This window comes from Macrotis lagotis, chromosome 4, assembly GCF_037893015.1.
Source record: "Macrotis lagotis isolate mMagLag1 chromosome 4, bilby.v1.9.chrom.fasta, whole genome shotgun sequence".
Classification (NCBI taxonomy): domain Eukaryota; kingdom Metazoa; phylum Chordata; class Mammalia; order Peramelemorphia; family Peramelidae; genus Macrotis; species Macrotis lagotis.
The window spans coordinates 221341310-221364628 of record NC_133661.1 but is presented as its reverse complement, the minus strand read 5'-3'; the positions used below and the strand labels follow the sequence as shown (position 1 = coordinate 221364628).

The 23319-nt window shown below is 36.3% G+C and overlaps 1 protein-coding gene across 5 annotated transcripts in view; it reads left to right on the top strand.

The window, feature by feature from the left end:
- The window catches only part of LOC141522202 (cation channel sperm-associated auxiliary subunit beta-like), a 204147-nt gene that overhangs the window by 63663 nt on the left and 117165 nt on the right, over positions 1-23319 (top strand). For all 5 annotated transcript variants that reach the window (XM_074235409.1, XM_074235408.1, XM_074235404.1 and 2 more), the window contains exon 15: positions 6474-6618. In XM_074235409.1, coding sequence (XP_074091510.1) covers positions 6474-6618 — 145 coding nt within the window. The remainder of the gene's footprint in view (positions 1-6473; positions 6619-23319) is intronic.

The following is a 23319-nucleotide window of genomic DNA, read 5'->3' as shown; positions in this document are numbered from 1 at the left end:
GCTGAGGGTTGCCCCACATCCTGTTTCCCGAGGGGGAAGGAGGAGGGAGAGCGAGATCCAAATGACAGCCCAATGAAGGCCTTTCTTACATTTGGGGCAGGGTGTCCTTGGCTTCCTTGCCTGTGAGGGCTGGGGCCCATGGCTGTGGGGGCAGCACCAGGGAATTGGCGCTGCCGATTAGCACATTCTCGTGCTAGGTGGCCCGTTCCCCCACATGCATAACATTTCCTGTCTTGGTTCCCTGTCTGTGCACTCTGAACTTATATCTGCAAGGTCTCTAGGGCTCCGGCTAGGGCGGAGGCTTGATGGGTCATAGACCCCACATCCTGGCAGGCTAAAACCCAATCTTCTATGTGAGTGGATTTAGAAAGAATGATCAGCCTCCGGCATTCATGGGAGCAGCCTTCCTTAATGAGTTCTTTAGTAAGGGCATTGGCTGCTCCTGTGTGAGTGACTTTAAATTCAAAAGCCTCTTGGACCCGAACAACGAAATCAGAAAAGGGCTCTGTCGGTCCTTGGATGAGTTTGCACAAGGGCTCTTTAGAGGGGCCTGATCGTGGTGTGTGACGCCAAGCCCGTAGTGCACAGAGCCTGACCTGATCAAAGTACTTTGGGGGGCCCTGGGACTGGATGTTCATAGTACTAAAGGTCCCTTCCCCTGCCAGCATGTTAAAGGTTAGAATAGCCTGTGTACCCACAAGGATCTGAGAGATTTAGTCTTGTTTTTGTCCAATTGAGTATCTGAGAGAATTATTCTCATTTTGTATTTGTCCAATTGTATTTTCCAATTATTTGTTTTCTTGTTTCCAGGTATTAATTGGGTCTCCCAAATTTTCCAGTTGATTTTCCAACTCCTTCCTTATTTCTTCAAGGAAGTCTCTCTGTGCTGGAGACCAGATCATATTCTCCTCAGAGGTTCTAGGTCTCTCTCAGAGTCTTTTCCTTCCAAGAATTTTTCTATGATCCACCTTTCCGTTTACCTTTCTTCATTTGGCTATGACCTTGAGTTGGGGAAGTCCTGGTTCACAGAGGTTTGGTGTTGTGATTCCTAAAGGCTTTACTCACTGGGTGCAATATCTCCACTGGCCCGCAGGGGGTGCTAGAGGATTTGCTCACTCAGTGCAATTGCTCTGCTGGCCAGTAGGAAGTGCTGGTTGGTTTCTCTGGATTGCCTGTAACCTTGATTGAGGCCTACTCCCTTAGCCTGGAGGGAGTGATTGAGACTGTTAAATACTTTTTATATTGTCTTTTGGGATGGTTCTTCTGCTCACACCCCTGTGCCTGGGGCAGAAGTAGTCTGTAATTATGTTCTGGGAAGAGGCCACTACTTGCCTGAATGCTGAGTTTCTCAGAACAGAGGAGCCCTGTGATGATGTCAGCAGCTCTCCTGCTCCAGAACCCCCCACCCCAGCCTTGTTGGCAAGCTCCAGGGGGTCAGCTGCCAACACCAATACCTCTGCTCCCTAGTTGACCCAAGCCCCCAAGGTCTAGCCCAGCTGCTTTCCAAGCAGGTCCTGCTCTTGGGCCTTCAGACTCCCTGGGCTCCAACCTCCTTGCCAATCCAGCTGATCCATAGCTGATCCACCCTTTGTACCTGGACTCACCAGGGCCTCAGAAAGGAAATCCTGAGGTAGATGTTTTTTCTCCTGGCTTTTCTTTCTGGGTTTTTGTGGATTGGATTTCTATTAAGATGTTTGTTTCATATCATAAATGGGGAAAGATCATGAGACTTTAGGACTCTGCCTGTCTTTTCTCTGCCATCTTTGCCAGAACTCCCCAATGTATTCTTTCAATAAATATTTTCCCCTCTGGTTCCATGATATCAGGGCAGTTTTCTCTGAAAATGTCCTGCAATATTGAGTGCAGGTTTTTTTTTTTTTAATCTTCAATATGTTCAGGAAACCCAGTGATTCCTAAGTTGCTCTCTGGATCTATTCTCTAGGCCAGAAATTTTGCTGATTAATTATTTTACATTTCCTTCTATTTTTTCTATTATTTGGTTTTGTTTAACAGATTCTTGTTGGGGTGGTTAGGTGTCTCAGAGGATAGAGCACCTGTCCTGGTGTTAGGAGTACTTGAATTCAAATCTGACCTCAGACACTTAATAATTACCTAGCTGTGTGACTTTTGGCAAGTCACTTAACCCCATTGCTTTGCCACCCTCCCACAAAAAGAAACATTCTTCTTGTCTCATGAAGTCATTAGTTCCCACAGATTTCACTATTTTTTAGAGAAGAATATTCTTCATTTACCTTTTGCAAATCCTTTTCCAATTGGTCATTTCTATTTTTGAAGGAGTTTTCCATTTGCCCAATTGTGGCCTTGAGAGAATTTTTGTTTTTTGCATATGTACAATTGCATTTTCCAGGGATTTTTTCTTGTTTCAAGGTGTTAATTTTCTCTTGCAAGGTGTTAATTTTCACTGGGGTTTCTTGTCCCAATTTTTCCAACTGATTTTTTTTTGCCTTTTGTTTTTTCAAGACAATGAGGTTAAGTGACTTGCCCAAGGTCACACAACTAGGTAATTATCAAGTGTCTGAGATTAGATTTGAACTCAGGTCCTCCTGACTCCAGACCCATTGCTGTATCTACTGTACCACCTAGCTGCCCCTCCAATTGATTTTTAAACTCCTTCCTACTCTCTTCTAAGAAGTCTTTTTGGGCTGGAGACCAATTCATATTCTCCTCAAAAGTTCTAGCTCTCTCTGAGTTAAGGTCTTTGTCTTTGAGCTAGTTTTCAATGGATCCCCCTTTCTGCTGACCTTCCCTCATTTTCCTAGGATCTTGTGTTGGGGGAGGGGTTGATTCATAGACCTTTGGTTTTTTTAAAATCCTAGAGGCTTTGCTCAATGTGCTTAGTAACTCCAAGTGGACTGACCAGTAAGGGGTGTTAGAGGCTTTCTCTGGAGTGATTGTGACCTTTATTTGTGGCCTCCCTAAGCTCGGGTGGGGTTGCATGGGGGAATTGCAGGGTCTGAATTGTCCTTGAACAATGTGTGCTGGGCCCTTGGGCTAGATAGTTAATCTCATTATTCACTCAGTACTGAGAGAGATCTACTGTCCACACCTGAGCCTGGAGGGGTTGGGGGGGGGGGGTTATTGTTACTGTGTTCTTTCTGGGAAGAGTACCATTCTCTCACAGGGATGGGGGGAGCTCAACTAGAAACATGGGGTCTCCATTGAAAATACAGGGCTTGCAGCCCTGGTCTTCTAGGTCAGTGGAGTGGATTCATGCCTACACCACATTGGAGCTGTCCTGCTCATTGTAACTGCTTTGTAACTCTTCCCTCCAACATTGCTGCTGCCTGCTCACAAAGCCAAAAGCTTCCACAGTTATGCTGAGGTTAGTCCCAGATCTTACCTACCACTCTTTCGCTGGCTCTCTGGTCTCTGACCCTGGCTCACCAATGTTCCCCTGAGACAGACCTTGTTGGTAGATGTTCTTTTCCTTTGATCTTTCTGAATTTTATATATTTGAATATTGTTAAGAGGCTTGATTCATACTAGTTCTGAAGTAAAGCCAGTGGTTGGCTTCTCTCTGCCATCTTGGCTAGAAGCAACCTTTTTTTCTAGCTATGACTTTACTGGACATATTTTTATCTAGAATGAAAGTTCAAACCAAGCATCTTGGATATGTGGGATTAAGATGCTTCTATCTGGCAATGAAATCAGCAGAGGAAGAGAGAAATGTCCCATTAGCCACTTATTTGATATGAAAAGGTCAATATAAATTCACAATTTCTGACCTATTGAGAATGGAAAAGATTGTATTAGAGAAAGTGTGTTGGAAAGTCAAAACTAAACTACCTTTAACAACTCTATTATTCACTCTTTCATAAAAACTTACATTTGAAAGGAGAAAAAACATTAATTTTAAAACACTGGAAGTTTAGTTTAAGGTCTCCCACTGCACTAGCACTATGTGTCTGCATGTGTTCATGTGTGCACATATATATATATATATATATATGTGTGTGTGTGTGTGTGTGTGTGTGTGTGTGTATTTATGTATGTGTGTGCCCTTCATTATGCTGCTTATTGATGAATTGTGCTGATTAGTCAAAAAAAAAGGTTAGGTCTAACAATTCATGGAGGAAAAGCTAATTTTATGAAAATGCCTATTATGTGGGCAATAATAAATTGTTGAAGGGTCTGACCTTTGAGTTAGTAGCAAGGGGATTTTGGATTTAAGATGAGAAAGAGAATGGGCTGCATTGCATTTGGAAAATGGTCCAAGGCTTTTATTGTTTACTCTTTAGAGCAAAAAATACTTTTAGCTCAAGTTCTTCCAGTAATGTTCAGTTTTGTATCTTACAGAAACACTTTCTGCAAATGTTTATTCAGTTTTATTCAAGGTACTACAGAGAATGATTTGTTGATTATATGTAGACTATGACAAATTTCCAATCATTTACTCATGAACTAGAAATGGTATAAATTATATCATGAAGGAAACATTAGATTACAACAGGTTATTGGCGCAATCATGGAACAAATGGGGTATAAAAATAGATAACCTTTATTTTTCAGTAGTATTCATAAAATGTAAAAAAGAGGTGAAAGATTGCTAACATATTAAAGAGATCTATAGAAAACCCATATGAGGGACTGAACAAAAAATACAAACAAGGAGAAGCTTTGATTGGCTTGCTGCCTAAGCCAAAGATGAGAATACTGATGTAGATACTATGGAGATCAATTGAATCTATTTATATAAATGCCATCAGAATTCAGAGACTTTGAAGGCAACTGACTAAAAAGATAGATAAGATCTGGATAGGTGAAGAAGATAGGTGGAGGTCTAAGGAATTGATAGTTCCTGAGGACTGGTGGTGTGATTTTAGAGTTACTTGCACATACTCAGCCTTTGATGGAGATTGACTTGCAGAATATAATCTAGATAAAAACATAATAAAAATGTTTACTTGACAATAGGTAATAATAAAATTGGTCATCTAATCAAGTATTTGTTAAGTAATGCTATGTGTTAGAGTTATAAATGCAAACAATGACAATTCTGCATTTAAAGAGATAACATTTAAATAGAAAAATAAATATTTTCTTATTATATATTCATATTCGTACATTTGTTACATATCAAAAGAAATAAGTTCTACCACTGTTGGAAACAGTAATAAATTTCATAAGAGTAAACTATTTCTGCTATTCTGATATAAATAGGATAACTAGCCAACAATGACTAGTTTTCTTGGGGGGGCAATTCTATCCTTTAATTGTTTGAATGTAAGTTTTTTCATTTTAATGGTCATCAAATAAAATGCATCTAAATGGTTTTTCTTAATTTAGAAAGTGTGGCATTTGTCATTTTTCCTTCATACTAACCTATATGCTCTCATTTAATAGAGAATGATCTTTTATTTCATTTTAAACTTTATTCTCTTCAACTGAATGATGGTGGTTGGTTGTGGGAATTGTGTTTTAAATCCTTCTGTTATCTATTATCTGGGTCTCACTCTCTCTCTCTCTCTCACACACACACATACACACAGATACACACACACACACACACACACACACACACACACAAGTAATCCAAACAAAATAACAAAATAGCCTACTGGAATAATGTTGTTTCTTTAATTCAGCATTCAGTCTCTCAGAACCATGCCATTGCAAGTCTTCTCTCTATACTTGGATGCTGACCCTATTTATTTTCTTTGTTTATAATCCATTGATTTCTTCAGGGGTCAATTCAGGCATTACCTTCAATATAAAGCTTTCCTAATCTCTCTAGATATTAGTGTTTTTCTCTTCTCAATTTTTTTATCCATTGCCTTTGATAATGATAATACCAGTAGAGTGAATGGATTGCTTAATGAGATTTTTGCTAACTCCCTATGAGAAATTACAGTACTAGGACCTAAAAATGAGATTCAAAATGGGATTTTAATATTTGTTGGTCTGAACTGAATTGGAGTGCAGGGTGTATCTATAAAGTACAAAGATATATTTTTCTTATTGTTTCTTCCATTCACAACTTTTATTATTCAACTCAAGACAACTTTTCTATGAAGCCATTTTTTGAAGCTCCCATTTGTTAGTACTCTCTCACTCTTCATACTGAATTTTATTTACTATCCTATAAACTTTTTATATCCCTAATAGTTTTCTCAAAGGAGGGCACTGTGAGGCAGCTAAGTGGCACAGTGGATAGAGCACAGGCCCTGGAGTCAGGAGTAACTGAGTTCAAATCTGGCCTCAGACACTTAATAATTACCTAGCTGTATGGCCTTGGGCAAGCCATTTAACCCCAGTGCCTAGGAAAAAAAAAAGCCTAAATAATTAAATAAATAAAGTAAAGGAGAGCACTGATTTTATTTTTACTTTTGTGTTCTCAGTACTTTTCACATACAGGTGAATAATAAATGCACAAAATCATATAGTGTCTTTCTAATGAGGAACACCTCACATTATAAAACAAAATGTTTATTTATTATTATCCTTTTCTCTAGGTATGGCTTTCAACTGATGGAGGCAACAGTTTTGTGATGGTATGCAAGTTGGCAAGTGATCCCATCAATCGCACCTACCATTCTTTCTATAGTTCAGATATTGTATTTCTTTCCATGTCTTCCACAGTTTATATTTCAAAGGCAGGTAAGTCATTATCCAGTTACTAAAACTGGGGCAGATGCTATAAATCAATTATATCATCTCTGTTAATGATAAAATCCTAAAATACTCCTTAATATCATTATCATATTCCCTCAATTTTTCTTTCCATAGCCAAATTATCTGTTTTCTACATGGGCCTCAGATTCGGTACTATATCTAATTCAAATCATGCTTATAATCTTTATAGCTCCTAATGGTGATTTTTTCCACTGATTGTACTCTGTTGATAGCTTATGATGGCATGGAGGTGAACCTAAGGCAACTCCAATAGTCTTAAAAAAAGGACTAGAATTTAATTATAAATTATGTTCATTTTTTAAAAAAAATTGGTTATTTAATATTTTATTTTTCCCTAGCTACATGTAAAATTAAATTAATGTTTTTTTCTTAAATCTTTGAAGTTCAAATTCTCTCTATACTCCTCCACCCATTGAGAAAGCAAGCAATTTAATATAGGTTATAAATATATAATCATGCAAAACATTCCCAAAATAGTCATGTTGTGAAAGAAAACACAGACCCCCAAAAAAGAAAACTCAAGAAAAATAAAGAAATTTTAACAAATATATTTCAATCTGTATTCTGAAAATTATCAACTCTTTCTTAATGATGGATAGCATTCTACATTATAAGTCCTCGAGTTACTGTATTGCTGACAAAAGCTAAGTTATTCATAGCTGATCATTCTAATATTGCTGTTAATTTGTACAGAGGACATTTCACTTAACCTCAGTTTTTCTGAGGGCATCCCGTCATCATTTTTTTTATAGCAGAATAACATTCCATCATAATCACATGCAGCAGTTTGTCCCACCATTCCCTAACTTCCATTTCCAATACCTTGTTACCAAAAAAGAAGTTCTACCAGTGTTTTTCCTATTTGTTTTTCATTTTTCATTCATTTGGAATACAGTTATTTAGTGGCATTGCTAAGTCAAAGAATATGCATTGTTTTATAGTCCTTTCTGCATAGTTCCAAATTGCTCTACAGAGCAATTGAATTTGTTCATAACTCCACAACCAGGGCATTCATCTCATTTCCCCTTCATCCCTCCAAACATTTGTTATTTTTCCTTTTCTGACCTATTAGTTAATCTAATAGATAGTAGGTAGTATCTCAGTATTGCTTTTATTTTTATTTTTCCAATCAATGAGTTTGATCATTTTTCATATGGCTATTGATAACATTGATTATCCTCATCTGAAAATTGTGTCTATCCTTTAATCATTCACCAATTGAGGAATGGCTCTTATTTTTAATAATTTGACTCAGTTTTAGAAAAGAGGTCTTTATCAGAGAATCATGTTTCAAATTTTATTACTAACTGTATATCTCTCTTTTCTATCTCTCACCCCATTTATTCTCTCCACTTGACCCTCCTCAAAAGTTTGCTTCTGAGTATCCTCTTTCCCAATATGAACTCCCATCAGTTATGCCCCTTATCTTCTCCTAATTTGTGTAGGTAGCGTGAGATAATTTTCCATATTCATTAGAATGTGCATGCTATTTTCTCTTTAAGCCAATTCTGATGAGAGTAAAGTTCATCAATTCCCTTCACCTCATCTCTCTTTCCCTCAACTATAAAAGCTTTTTCTTTCCCTCTTTTTTGGTTTCTTTAATTTATATTATTACAATAATCTTGTTGTGAGATTAAACATAAACCCTCCTCTCCCCCAGAAAGATGAAAAACATCAAGAATTGTGAGAGAGAAAAGAAAAGAAAAGAAAAAGTGTACTTCAGTCTGTGTTCAGATTCCAATAACTCTGTCTCTGGGATGAGTTGCCTTCCTTATCATAAGTCCATCAGAGCAGTTGCTTCAATATTTTTCCTACAGTTGCTCTTACTAACTGTACTTCACTCCACTCTATTCTTCCCCACTCTCATTTATTCCATTCTCTATCTCCTTTCATCTTGTCCCTGTTCAGAAGTATGTTGTATCTGAGTACCCTCTCCCACAATCACAATCTTCCCTGTCTTCTATCACCTATTGCTCCCTTCCCTCCCCAAATTCCCCTTTAACCCACCCCTTTCCTTTCATTTTTTCTAGGATAAGAGATTTCTTTTTTCTTTTTTTGCAGACATTTAAAAATTTTTATTTATTTAACCATTTTTGTACTTAAAGATTTTATTTATTTTGAATTTTACAATTTTCACCTAATCTTACCTCCCCCCACCACAGAAGGCCCTTTGCCAGTCTTTAAATTGTTTCCATGGTATGCATTGATCCAAATTGATTATGATGAGAGAGAAAAATCATATCCTTAAGGAAGAAACATAAAGTATAAGAGACAGCAAGATCAGACAATACAATATCGATTTTTTATAAATTAAAGTTAGTAGTCCTTGGTTTTTGTTTAAACTCCATAGTTCTTTCTCTGGATACAGAAGGTATTCTCCATTACAGACAATTCCAAATTGTCCCTCATTGTTGCACCGATGGAATGAGTGAGTCCATCAAGTTTGATCATCACACCCATGTTGCTGTTAAGGTGTACAGTGTTTTTCAGGTTCTGATCATCTCACTCAGCATCAGTTCATGCAAATCCCTCCAGGCTTCCCTGAAATCCCATCCCTGCTGGTTTCTAACAGAACAATAGTGTTCCATGACATACATATACCACAGTTTGCTAAGCCATTCCCGAATTGAAGGACATTTACTTGTTTTCCAATTCTTTGCCACCACAAACAGTGCTGCTATGAATATTTTTGTACAAGTAATGTTTTTACCCTTTTTCATCATCTCTTCAGGGTATAAACCCAGTAGTGCTATTGCCAGATTTTTGTTGCCCTTTGGGCATAGTTCCAAATTTCCCTCCAGAAAGGCTGGATGAGTTCACCGCTCCACCAACAATGTAATAGTGTCCCATATTTCCCACAACCCTTCCAACAATGATCATTATCATTTCTGATCATATTGGCCAGTCTGAGAGGTGTGAAGTGGTACCTCAGAGAAACTTTAATTTGCATTTCTCTAATAAATAATGATTTAGAGCAATTTTTCATAAGACTATGGATTGTTTTGATCTCCTCATCTGTAAATTGCCTTTGAATATCCTTTGACCATTTATCATTTGGGGAATGGCTTTTTAAAAAAATATGCCTCAGTTTTCTATATATTTTAAAAATGAGTCCTTTGTCAGAAACATTAGTTGTAAAGATTGTTTTTCAATTTACTACATTTCTTTTGATATTGGTTACAGTGCTATTTTGTGTGTACAAAAGCTTTTTAATTTAATGTAATAAAAATCATCTAGTTTGTTATAGGTGATGTTCTCCATCTCTTCCTTAGTCATAAAATGCTTCCGTTTCCATAGATCTGACAGGTAAACTAGTCCTTGATCTTCTAATTTGCTTATAGTATGGCTTTTTGTGTCTAAATCCTGTATCCATTTGGATCTTATCTTGGTATAGGGTGTGAGGTGTTGGTCTAATCTAAGTTCCTTCCATACTAACTTCCAATTTTCCCAGTAGTGTTTTTTTTTTATCAGAGAGTTTTTATGCCAATAGCTGGACTCTTTGGCTTTATCAAACAGCAGATTACTACAATCATTCCCTGTTATTGCACCTAGCCTATTCCACTGGTCTACCACTCTATTTCTTAGTCAATACCAGACAGTTTTGATGACTGATGCTTTATAATTTAATATAATTTTCGATCAGGTAGGGCTAAGCCACCTCGTTTTGCAATTTTCATTGAGTCCCAGGAAATATTTGACTTTTCATTTTTCCATATGAATTTACTTACAACTTTTTCTAACTCATTAAATAAATTTTTAGGAATTTTGATTGACAGGGCTCTAAACAGGTAGTTTAGTTTTAGTAGAACTGTCATTTTTATTATATTAGCTTGACTAATCCATGAGCAGATGATGTTTGCCCAGTCATTTAAATCTGACTTAACTTGTTTGGGAAGTGTTTTGTAATTGATTTCAAAAAGTTTCTGAGTCAGCCTTGGCAAATAGACTCCCAGGAATTTTTATATTGTCTAACGTTACTTTCAATGGGATTTTTCTTTTCACCTCTTCCTGCTGTATCTTGCTAGTCATATATAGAAAAGATGAGGATTTATGAGGGTTTATTTTATGTCCTGCAACTTTGCTAAAATTGCTAATTGTTTTCAGTAATTTTTTGGATGATTTCTTGAGGTTTTCTATGTATACCATCATGTCATTTGCAAAGAGTGAGAGTTTTGTCTCTTCCTTCACAATTCTATTTCCTTTAATTTAGTTTTCTTTAATTTCTGAAGCTAACATTTATAATATGATATTGAATAGTAGTGATGATAATGGGCATTCTTGTTTCACCCCTGATCTTATTGGGAATGCCTCTAGCCTTTCCCCATTGAATATAATGTTTGTGGATGTTTTCAGATAGATACTGCTAATTATTCCTACACTCTCTAGTGTTTTTAGTAGGAATGGGTGCTGTATTTTGTCAAAAGCTTTTTCAGCATCTATTGATATGTTCATATAATTTCTGATAGGTTTGTTGTTGATATAATTGAGTATACTAACAGTTTTCCTAATAGTGAACCAACTGTGCATTCCTGGGATGAAACCTACTTGTTCAAAATATATTATCCCAGTTATAACTTCTTGTAATCATTTTGATAAGATTTTATTTAAGATTTTTGCATCTATATTCATCAGGGAGATAGGTCTATAATTTTCTTTCTCTGTTTTGATTCTTCCTGGTTTAGGTATCAGCACCATAATGGTGTTACAGAAAGAGTTAGGCAGAGTTACATCTTCCCCGATTTTTCCAGAGTTTATGTAGAATTGGAAGCAATTGTTCCTTGAATGTTTGATAGAATTCACTTGTGAATTCATCAGGCCCTGGAGATTTTTTCTTAGGGTATTCCATGAAGGCTTTTTGAATTTCTTTTTCTGAGATTGGGTTGCTTAGGTATTTCATCTCCTCTTCATTTAACCTGGGCAACTCATATTTTTGTAAATGTTTGTCCATTTCACTTAGATTGTCAAATTTATTGGCATAGATTTGGACAAAATAATTTTGAATTATTACTTTAATTTCCTCCTCATTCGTAGTGAGTTCACCTTTTTCATTTATTATATCAACAATTTCATTTTCTTCTTTCTTTAATCAAATTGACTAAAAGCTTATCAATTTTATTGGTTTTTTCATAAAACCAACTTTTGATTTTATTTATTCATTCAATTGTTTTTTGCTTTTGATTTTATTAATATCTCCTTTAATTTTTACAGTTTCTATGTTGGTATTTAATTGGGGTTTTTGAATTTGTTCTTTCTCTAATTTTTTTAGTTGCGTATTTGGTTCATAGATTTCCTCATTCTCTAATTTATTCATGTAATCATGTAAAGATATAATATATCCCCTGACAGCAGCTTTGAGTGAATCCCATAGGTTTTTGTATTTTGTTTCATTATTACCATTTTCTAGGATAAAATAATTAATTGTTTCTATAATTTGTTTTTGATCCACTCATTCTTTAAAATGAGGTTATTCAGTTTCCAATTAGTTCTTGGTCTATATCTCCCTGACCTAATATTGCATATGATTTTTATTGCATTGTGATCTGAGAAAGATGTATTCACTATTTCTGCCTTTCTGCAATTTATTGTTAAATTTTTATGCATATGGTCAATTTTTGTTATAAGTGCCATGTACTGCAGAGAAAAAAGTTACATTCCTTTCTGTCCCCATTCACTTTCCTCCATAAGTCTAACATATCTAGGTTTCCTAACAATCTAACTCCTCAATTTGTTTTTTGTTAATTTTATGATTCAATTTATCTAAATCTGAGAGTGAGAGTTTGAGGTCTCCCACTAGTAGAGTTTTGCTGCCTATGTCTTCCACTAGTTCTTTCAGCACCCATTGGGTGCATTCATATTCAGAATTGAAATCACTTATTGTCAATGGTGCTTTTTAGGAGGATATAGTTTCCTTCCTTATGTCTTTTAAGGCTATCTATTTTTTGCAGCTGCTTTGCCTGAGATAAGGATTGTCACCCCTGCTTTATTCACTTCAGTTGAAGCAAAATATATTTTGCTCCAACCTTTTACCTTTACTCTATATGCATCTCTCCTCTTCACATGAGTTTCTTGTAACTAGCATATTGTAGTACAATTCTGGTTTTTAATCCACTCTGATATTTGCTTATGATGTAAGGATGAGTTCATCCCATTCACATTCAAAGTTATAATTACTAACTCTTCATTGACCTTCATACTATCTTCCCTCTGTATTTTCCCCTTTTTTCTCTTTATCCATATTCCCTAGTATTTTGTTTCTGAATGCCACCCCCTTCGGTGTGCTTGCCCCCCTATATTCACCCCTCCCCTTTCTTTCCCCTTTCACTTTTTTCCCTTTTCCCTTCCCTTTTGTTAGTTCTCCATTTTCTCCCCCTCCCTGTCTCTGTTCCTCCTTCCCCTTTTCCCCTTTTAATACTTGAAAGGTAAGATGTTTTTTTACATTAACTGAGTGTGTGTGTAAGTTAAGTTTAAGCCTGATGAGAGTCTGATGAGAGGAAGATTCAGGTGTTTCTCACCTCCTCCTTTCTTCCCCTCTATTCACATAGGTCTTTTGTACTTCTTAATGTAATGAGATTTACCTCATTCATTCCCCTCCCTCCTCCTGTCTACTTTCTGTCCTCCTTTTTAAGGAGAAAGTGTTTTTAAATCATTCTATCTGAGTCATAGAAAATTCTGAGTATCCATCACTTATGGCTAAGTCTATTCTCTCTCTCTCTCTAATAGTTACAATTTTTGAGAATTAGTCTTTCTCCCAAGTAGGGTTATAGCCAGTTTTATCCCATGGGATAGAGTCTCATAGATAAGTCATGAGTGTCCATCACTTCTGCCTCTGTTAGAATTAGAGTTACAATTCTGAAGATTTATGAGACTTTTTATTCCCCATGCTGGGATATAGCCAGTTTCCACTTATTGGATAGCAGTTCTTTTTCTTTTACCGCCCCCCCCTTTTTTTACCTTTTCATGTGTCTCTTGAACCTCCTGTTTGATATCCAAATTTTCTATTTATCTTTGGTCTTTTCATCAAGAAATTTTGGAATTCTTCCATTTTGTTAAATGTCCATCTTTTTCCCTGCAAAAGAAGGCTCAGCTTTGTGGAATAGTGGATCCTTGGCTGCATTACAAGCTCCCTTGCTCTTCCGAATATCTTGTTCCAGGCTGTTTGATCACTTAATGTAGATGAAGTCAGGTCCTATGTAATCCTTACTGTGGCTCTTTAGTATTTCAATTATTTCTTTCTGACTACTTGCAGGATTTTCTGTTTTATCTGATAATTATGGAATTTGGCCAGTGTATTCCTTGCTCTTTTCATTTTAGGATCTCTTTCTGTAAGGGATAAATGTATTCTTTCAATAACTATTTTTGCCCTCTTGTTCCATGATATCAGGGCAATTTTCCATCACTAGATCCTGGAATATTAAGTCCAGGCTTTTTTTTTTCTCTTCACTGTTTTCAGGAAGACTAATAATTCTCAAGTTGTCCATTCTTGATCTATTCTCATGGTCAGTGGTTTTGCTGATGGGAGTTTTTTTACATTTTCTTCTATTTTGTCTATTTTTTGGTTTTGTTTTACAGGCTCTTGCTGTCTCATGAAGTCATTAATTTCTGCAGACTACATTCTTTTTTTTTTAGAGAGGAGTTTTCTTCATTAACCTTTCACAACTCCTTTTCCAGTTGGTCAATTCTATTTTTGAAATAGCTTTCTATTTGACCAATTAATGATCCGATAGAATTATTCTCATTTTGTATTTGTCCAATTAATGATCCTAGAGAAATATTCTCATTTTTTTGGTACAATTATATTTTCCAATGGTTTGTTTTCTTGTTGCAAGATGATTAACTTCTCTTGGGTTTCTTTTCCCAAATTTCCCAATTGATTTTTAAGCTCCTTCTTTATTTCTTCAAGGAAGTCTTTCTGTGCTGGAGACCAGATCATATTCTCCTCAGAGGTTTTAGGTCTCTCTGAGTTAGTGTTCTTTTCCTCCCAAGAAATTTTCTGTGGATCCACCTTTTCACTGACCTTTCTTCATTTTGCTAAGACCTTGAGTTTGGGAGGGGCTGGTTCACAGAGGTTTGGTGTTAGAATCCATAGAGGCTTTACTCACTGTGTGTAATTCTCCAGCTGGCCGGTAGATGATGCTAGATAATATGCTCACTGAGTGCAATTTCTCCAGCTGGCCTTTAGGAGATGCTGTTTGCTTTCTCTGGAGTGTCTGTGACCTTGATTGAGGCCTTCTTCCTTAGTCTGGAGGCAGTCATTGGAGCTGTTAAATACTTTTGTTTTCAATTAATAGTGGGCTATACCCTGGGGTGAGGTCATCCCTCTTCCTATTGTCAGCTGGGGTGGTAATCTGCTGCTCACACACCTCTACTGGTGCAGAAGGTCTGTGTTTGTTTTGGGAAGAGGCTTCAGTTGAAAAGCAGGCATGTACTCAAAGATCCTCTGGACCAGAGGAGCCCAGGGATGATGTCTACAGCTCTCCTGCACAGGAACTCTCCCTCTAGCCCTGTGGACAAGCTTTGAAAGGTCAGCACTAACAGCAATGCCTCTGCTCCCTAGTTCACCCAAGCCCCTGCTGAGGCTCTAGCTCTTCCTCTGATCAAGCAGGTCCAGTTTTCAGAAACTCAGGCTACCTGCCTCTAGCTCTGCTGCTAAATCAGGTTGATCTGCGGCTGATCCATCCTCTGCACTTGGACTCATCCATGACTGTGGGAGATAGATCCTGAGGTAGATGTTCTTTCTCCTGGCTTTTCTTTCTGTGTTTTGTTTATTGGATTTCTGTTAAGAGGTTTGTTTCATATCATATTTGGGGAAAGATCAGGAGATTTTAGAACTTTGCCTGTCTTCTCTCCACCATCTTGACTGGAAATCCATTGATCAGAGGTTTCTAAAACCTATTAAATGTACATGTTATTTCCTCTCTGGGCCATTTCTAATGAGAATGAAGGCTCTCTCATTCCCCCGGGCTTCCCCCATTCCACTCCAGTGTAAAAGCTTTTTCTTGACTCTTATGTGAAATATCTTTGCCCCTTTTTCTTCCTCACAGTACTTTGTTTTATAACACATTGACTCCATCTTTTTTCTGTATTATACCATTATATTCAGCTCCTTCCTTCCTTGTCTATATATATATATATATATATATATATATATATATATATATATAGTCCTACCTGCTCTTATAAATGAGAAAGTTCATAAGTTATCAGTATCTTCTTCCTATGCAGAAATATAAACAGTTCAACATCATTAAATTCCTCATTATTAGTCCTTATCTACCCCCTCTACAATTCACCTTTTTTTCTGTACTTGGAGATCAGATTTTCTGTTCAACAGGAAAGTTTTAAAGTCCCCCTGCTTCACTGAAAGTCCATCTTTTCCCCTGAAAGAGGATTTTTGCTGAGTAGATGATTCTTGATTGTAAACCAAGATCTTTTGCTTTTCAGAATATCATATTCCAAGCCCTATGGGCCCTTAATGTCGATGTTGCCAGATTCTGTGTAATTCTAACTATAAGCCATGGTAGTTGAATTGTTTGTTTCTTGCTGCTTTTAGTATTTTCTCTATGACTTGGTAGTTTGGGAATTTGGCTATAATATTCCTGGAAGTTTTTCTTTTGGAATCCCTATCAGTAGGTGACCGGTGAATTCCCTCAATTTCTCTTTTACCCTCTGCTTCTAGGATCTCATGGCAATTTTGCTGTATTATTTCTTTCTCTGGTTGTGACTTTCAGGTATCCCAATAATTTTTAAATTATCTTTCTGGAATTTGTTTTTGAGGTCAGTTGTTTTTCCAATTAGTTGTCAGTTGTTTTTCCAATGTTTCCAAATTTTCCACATTTTCTTCTATTTTTGGGGGGGGAGGGTGGTATAATTTTATTTCTTTCTGAGTTGTCACAAGGTCATCAGCTTCCTTTAGTTCCATTCTGCATTTGAAGGAGTTATTTTCTGCAGTGTTTTTATCTCCTTTTCAAGCTGGTCAGTTTATAAGTCATTCTTCTCCTCATTTACCTTTTGTGATGCTTTTTCCATTTGACCTAAACATATTTTCTTTACTATTTTTAGTATTTCTTTCACCAAGCTGTTGAATTGGTTTTCATGATTTATGTGCATCATTCTCATTTCTCCTCCCAATTTTTCCTCTACCCCCTTAATTGCTTTTCAAAGTCTTTTTTGAGTTCATTCATAGCCTGAAGCCATTTTCTATTTCTTTTGGAGGTGTTGGATACTGAAGTTTCAATTTTATTGTCATCTGAGTATGTATTTTGGTCCTCCATGGGATCAAAGTAATTTTCTATGGTCAGATTCTTTTTTTCTCTGTTACTTGCTCATTTTCTCAGCTTATGAATGATTTATTGTACTTCCAAGTCTTTGGTGCATTTGGGGGACAATCCACAGGGGCCTTAATTCCTCCAATGTCTTGTGAGAGGCTCTGACTGCTCTCTTACTACAGGCTCTCCCCTCTGCCCTGGAACTGTGAGTAGAGTCTCTGCTCGGCTATGGTAGTATGGGAGCCCAAAGGGCAACCTAGATCCAAGTGTGGGCAGACAACAGAGTCTTGCTTCAGGGAGAACAGACAGATCTCTGCAGTCTCCCACAACCCCCTTACTACTTATGGGCTGAGAGTTCTGGAAGTGCTGGGTGGTTCCACTGATTCCCACTGTAGGTTCTCACTGCAGGGTTTGGCAGAGTTCTCTCACCACCCCCTTCCAGCTGTCCCCAGTGATCTCTGGGCCAAGAGGTCTGGAAACCACCCCCTCTACCACAGACTCAGGTGCCCAGCCAACTGTGCTGTGCTGCAGCTGCAGTTCTTTTCAACCCCTGGTCCTAGTGAAAAGGACCTTTCCTGTGGAACTTCTAAGTTGTCTTGGACTAGAAAATTGTATCAATCAGTCTTTCTGTGGGTTCTGCCTTTTGGCTATAGTCATAATTTGATGGCTTTAGGATTTTGGGGGAATGCATTTATGGGAATTCCTGCCTTCATGCTGACATCTTGGCTCCACCCATCTTGTCTCTTTTATTTGAAACAATTTAATTAATTCTCTTCTCCCATTTCTCTTTCCCCAACTACATCACTCCTCTCTCATCTCTTAATTTTAATTTTTGGATATCATCTCTTCATATTCAACTCACACTGGAACCCTCTGATTATACAGAGTACATATTTGAAGATCAAATTTTCTGTTCAGCTCTAGTCATTAGTAAAGGCTGAAAGTCCCTTATTTCACTGAATGTCAATTTTCTCCTGAAAGAGTATGTTCAGTTTTGTTTGGTAATTGATTCTTGATTGTAATCCAAGGCCTTTTGCCTTCTGGAACATCATATTCCAAGTTATACTATTCCTTAATGTGTTATTCTGACTGTGGCTCCATGATATTTAAATGATTTCTTTCTAGACTGCTTCCAATATATTCTCCTTGCTTTGAAATTTGGCAGTTTTCATTTTGACATCTTTTTCAGGAAGTGATTGGTGAATTCCTTCAATTCCTATTCTCTGTTTCTAAGATATAAGGGAAGTTTTCCTTGATAATTTCTTGAAAAATGATATCTATATTCTTTTTTTCATCTTGGCTTTTGGGTAATCCAATAATTTTTAAATTATGTCTCCTAGCTCTGTTTTCCAGGTCAGTTGCTTTGCAAAGGAGATATTTCACATTTTCCTCTAGGTTGAAAAACCAGCTTCCTTTTGCTCCATTCTATACTTTAAGGGATTAATTTCTTCAGTAAGCTTTTTGATCTCCTTTTACATTTGATGAATTCTGCTTTTTTTAAGGCATTCTTCTCCTCTTTGGCTTTTAGACTGATTTTTCTATTTGGCCCAGTCTGTTTTTTTTTTTTTTTTTTTGATCTGACTATTCTGTTTTTTAACATTGATTTTTTCTTCCATATGCACATATATATCTTTAAGTTACAAAATTTTTTCCACCCAACCTTCCTACCCCCACCATCCCCTCAGTGGTGAACAGTAAGAGTAGCACTGTACATACGTATTTTTGATAAGCATGTTTACATGTTAGTCATTTTAAGTATGAGGAATTAGGATTAAGGGAAAGAGATATATGAGATAATTTTTAAAATGTGTTCATCAGATTCTGGAGGGTTGGTTTGTTTTTTTTCCTCTGGATGGGGAGTAACATTATCCATAGCAGTCTAATACTATTGTCCTAACTCTCTGAACTGCTGTGAGGAGCTGCTTCTATTGAGGTTGATATCTCACAATGTTGTTGTTAATGTGTACACTTTTCTCTTGGTTTTGTTCCCTTCACTCAGCATCAGATCCTGTAAGTTATTCTATGTTTCTGTAGAGACTGCACATTTATGATTTCTAATAGAACAATAATGTTCCATAATATTCAGTACTATAACTTGTTTAGTTACTTCCCCAGTTGATAGGAATCCTCTCAATTTCCAATTCTTTGCCACCACAAAAGGAACTGCTAGGAATATTTTGGAATATGTAGGACTTTTCCCATTTTTTAATAATTTCTTCTGGAAGTAGATGTGTATGTTTCATAGGGCATAACTAGGAGCATTTGGTGGAGGTTACATAGAGATTTAAATAAAATTCAAAGCAATTGGAGAACTGTAATTGCTGGGTCAAAGAGTATGAACAGTTTTATTGCTCTTTGGGCATAGTTCCATATTGCTCTCCAGAATGATTGGATCTGTTCACAACTCCACCAGCAATGCATCAATGTCCTAATCCTCCCACATCTTCACATTTATCATTTTCCTTTTTTTCTCATTTTGGCCAATCTGACAGGTGTGAAGTGATGACTCATTGTTGTTTTAATTTTCATGTCTGTAATCATTAAGGATTTGGAGCACTTTTTCATATGATTGTATATTACCTTAATTTCTTCATTTGAAACCTGACTATTCATATCCTTTAACTATTCATCAATTGGGGAATGACTTATAACCTTTTAAATTTGATGTAATTCTCTATATATTTTAGAAATGAGAACTTTGTCAGAGTTCCTAGTTGTGGAAATTATTTTCCAGCTTTCTGCTTTCTTCTAATTTTGGCACCATTGATTTTATTGGTGCAAATTTTTTTAATTTTATATAGTAAAAGTCATTCCTTTTACAGTTTATAATGTACTCGAATTCTAATTTGGTAATAAATTTATCCCCTTTCTATATATCTGATAGTATTTCTTGGTCTATTAATTTATCTATAGGGTCACCCTTTATGTCTATATCCTGTACCTATTTTGACCTTATTTTGCTATAAGGCATGAGATGTAGGTCTATCCTAATTTTTGCCATACTATTTTCCAGTTTTTCCAATAATTTTTGTCTTATAGTGAGTACTTATCACAGAGGCTGTTGTCTTAGGTTTGTCAAATAGAAAGTTTGCTGTAGTCATTTACTGTTGTTTCTTTTGAATCTATCTTAATTCAATGATCCATTATTCTATTTCTTAACCAGTACCAGGCAGTTTTGATGACTATCACTTTGTAGTATAGTTTTAGAAAGAGCTGATAGAGCTAGGCCACCTTCCCATTTTTTCCCATCACTTCCCTTGCTATTCTTGATGTTTTGGTGATCCAGGTGAATTTTCCTTTCCTAGATCAGCAAAGTAGCTATTTGATAGTTTGATTGGTATGGCTTTAAATAAGTAATTTAATTTGTGTAGAATTGTCATTTTATTATATTAGCTCAATCTAGCACAATTCACACTTTTCCAATTATTTAGATCTGATTTTATTTGGGTAAGAAGTGCTTTATAATAGTTGTTTGGGTAAGAAGTGCTTTATAATTGTGTTCAAACACTTCTGAGTTTGTCTTGGGAGGAAGATTCCCAAGTATTTTAATGTTGTCTATATTTACTTTAAATGGAATTTCTCTTTTTATCTCTTACTCTTGGACTTCATTGTTCATATATATATATATATATATATATATATGTGTGTGTGTGTGTGTGTGTGTATATATATATATGTATATATACATATATACATATATATATATATATATATATATATATACTTATGATTTATTTTTAGGGGTTTTTTTTGCAAGGCAATGGGGTTAAGTGGCTTGCCCAAGGCCACACAGCTAGGTAATTATTAAGTGTCTGAGACTGGATTTGAACTCAGGTACTCTTGACTCCAGAGCTGATGCTCTATCCACTGTGCCACCTAGATGCCTCAAGAAATGCTGATCATTTGTGTGGGTTTATTTTATATCCTGCTACTTTTCTGAATTTCTTAATTGCTTCAAGGAGTTTTTTAGATGATTTTCTCAGGTTCTCTAAGGAATCATATCATCTGCGAATAGTGAAAGTTTTGCTTTCTTATTTCCGATTCTAGTCCCTTCAATTTATTTTTCTTCTCTTATTACTATAACTAGCATTTCTAATACTGTATTGAATAGTAATGGTGATAATGGGCATCCTTGTTTCACTCCTGATTTTATTGAAAATGCTCTGAGTTTATTTCCACCCCAGTCTGTTTTTAAGATTATTTTCTTCAATATTTTTTATTTCTCCTTTATCAAGCTTCTGATTTGATTTTCAAGATTTTCCTACTAATTTCTCTTGCCAGTTTTTCCTTTGCCTCTCTTAGTTGATTTTCCAAAATCAGTTTTGAATTTGTCGATGGTCTGAGATCAATTCATATTTTTCTGGGAGACTTTGAATGTAGGAACTTTGACTTTGTTACCATCTTTTGAGTGTGTATGCTGAACCTCCTTGTCAATATAGAATATTTTTTCTGTTGTTTGTTCATTTCCCCAGTCCATTTCTTGACGCTTAACTCTTTTTTAAGTGCAGCTCTTCTTCCAGGGTGGGGGTGCACTGTACTGATTTTGGGGGCTTTTGTGTAGCTGTTTTTAGCAATACTTCTAAGAGACATGGAAGTTTTCAGTTATTCCAAAGTGGTGCAGTGGAGTAGTGTGTTTCCTACTCTTTTGGCCTGAGCTCTGTTCTGTGAGCGATTACAAGCACCTTTTTTTGACCCCTGGAACTATTCTCTCTTTACTGTGGTCCCAAGCACTTGCTCTTTCTTGCCCTGAAATTGCTATTTAGGATTAGAACTCGGATCAGATTATGAGCAAAGCAATAGAGTCCTGCCCCTATGTTAGTAAAGAGACCCTTGCAATCTCCTTTGAACCTATTGTTTTATCCCCTTTATATTTGTGAACTGCGAACTCTGGAAGTAGCTGCTGCCACTATTGATCCAGAGACTTCCAAGACCTGCTCCTGGTTTGTTGGGACCCTGATTGTACTGGAGTCAGGGATGTTCTGGACTATGCTCCACTGTCACTCAGGTGTATAAGACCTTTCCTGCCAAATTTCTAAGTTGTCTTGGATTGGAAAATTATTTCACTCCCATCTTTTTTTGGAATTCTGCTGTTCTAGAATTTGTTTTGAGTCATTATTTAAAGCTATTTCCTGGTGTTTGGGAGAGAACTTGGACAAGTCTCTGACTTTTTTCCACCATCATGACTCCGCAGTCTTGTGCACTTAATTTTAGTAAGAATATTGACAAACAACAGTGTATACAGGGGAAGGTGACCATAACATTGAGGCACTGTAGATCATGTTATAGGTATGTCAAGAAGGAACTGAAGTCATTAATATTAAGGGGAAAGAAGATGTAAGGAGAACATAACAGCTTCTTTTGTATTTGAACTATAATGTGGAAGAATTGTTATCATATTGGTCATGTTCTTAGATTTGATCTTCATTGGTACATAGGGCATAACTAGGAGCATTTGGTGGAGGTTACAGAGTGATATATTTATATTGATTTGAAGAAAAAAATTCAAAGCAACTTTAGCTATCTGAAGGCAAAATGAACTGCTTCGGGAAATAATGGGGTCCTGTTTAATACAGGGACCTAGTTATCCACTTGTCACGTATACCAGTGTCATAGAGCAGATTTGTTTCAATAAGGACCATAAAAAATTCCCTCTGAACTTTTTAAAAAACTCAGTTTCCTTGATTGATTCATAATACCAGTAAGACCTTTAGAGCTCCAGTCCTACAACCCTCATGCAGTAAATGATTAGCAGATCTCTTAGAGAAAATCAGTGGAACCTCAGGATAGTTGTGAAGTTTCTTGTCTCAGAGCAAGTTGTATACTGGGGTTATGCTTACATCTATTTTTTGAGAAGGTAACTAAAAACTCAAGCTTCTTCATAAATAATACCTTATCTGAGTACCACAATAGATTCTACTGACACTGTTTAAGATGAGCTTGATAGTATCAAATTTATTTGATAGTCTACTACTTGTTGGGACTTATTATTCTTACATGAGAATTGAAAGGCAGCAAATCTTTTTTGCAATTTTCTAATTACATACAACATTCATTTATTTGCAAGTTTATGAATTCCACCATTTTTTTTCCACCATCCTCTCTTCCCTCCCCCTCTCCAAGGTGGCAAATGGATCTGGTAAAAAGTTGGACATGTAAAATTGTGCTTTACATTTTTCAATATTAGCCATGTTGTGAAAGAAAAATTAGAATTAAGGGAGAAAATTCATGAGAAAGAAAAAGCATAAAAGAAGTTTTAGAAAGTGAACACAGTATACTGCTTTATTTCTGTACCTCAGGCTTTATATTTCTTTTCTCTGGTTGTGGATGACCTTTTCCAAATCAAGTCTCCCAGGGTTGTCCCATATCTCTGAACTGCTGAGAGGAGCTGCATCCAGCATAG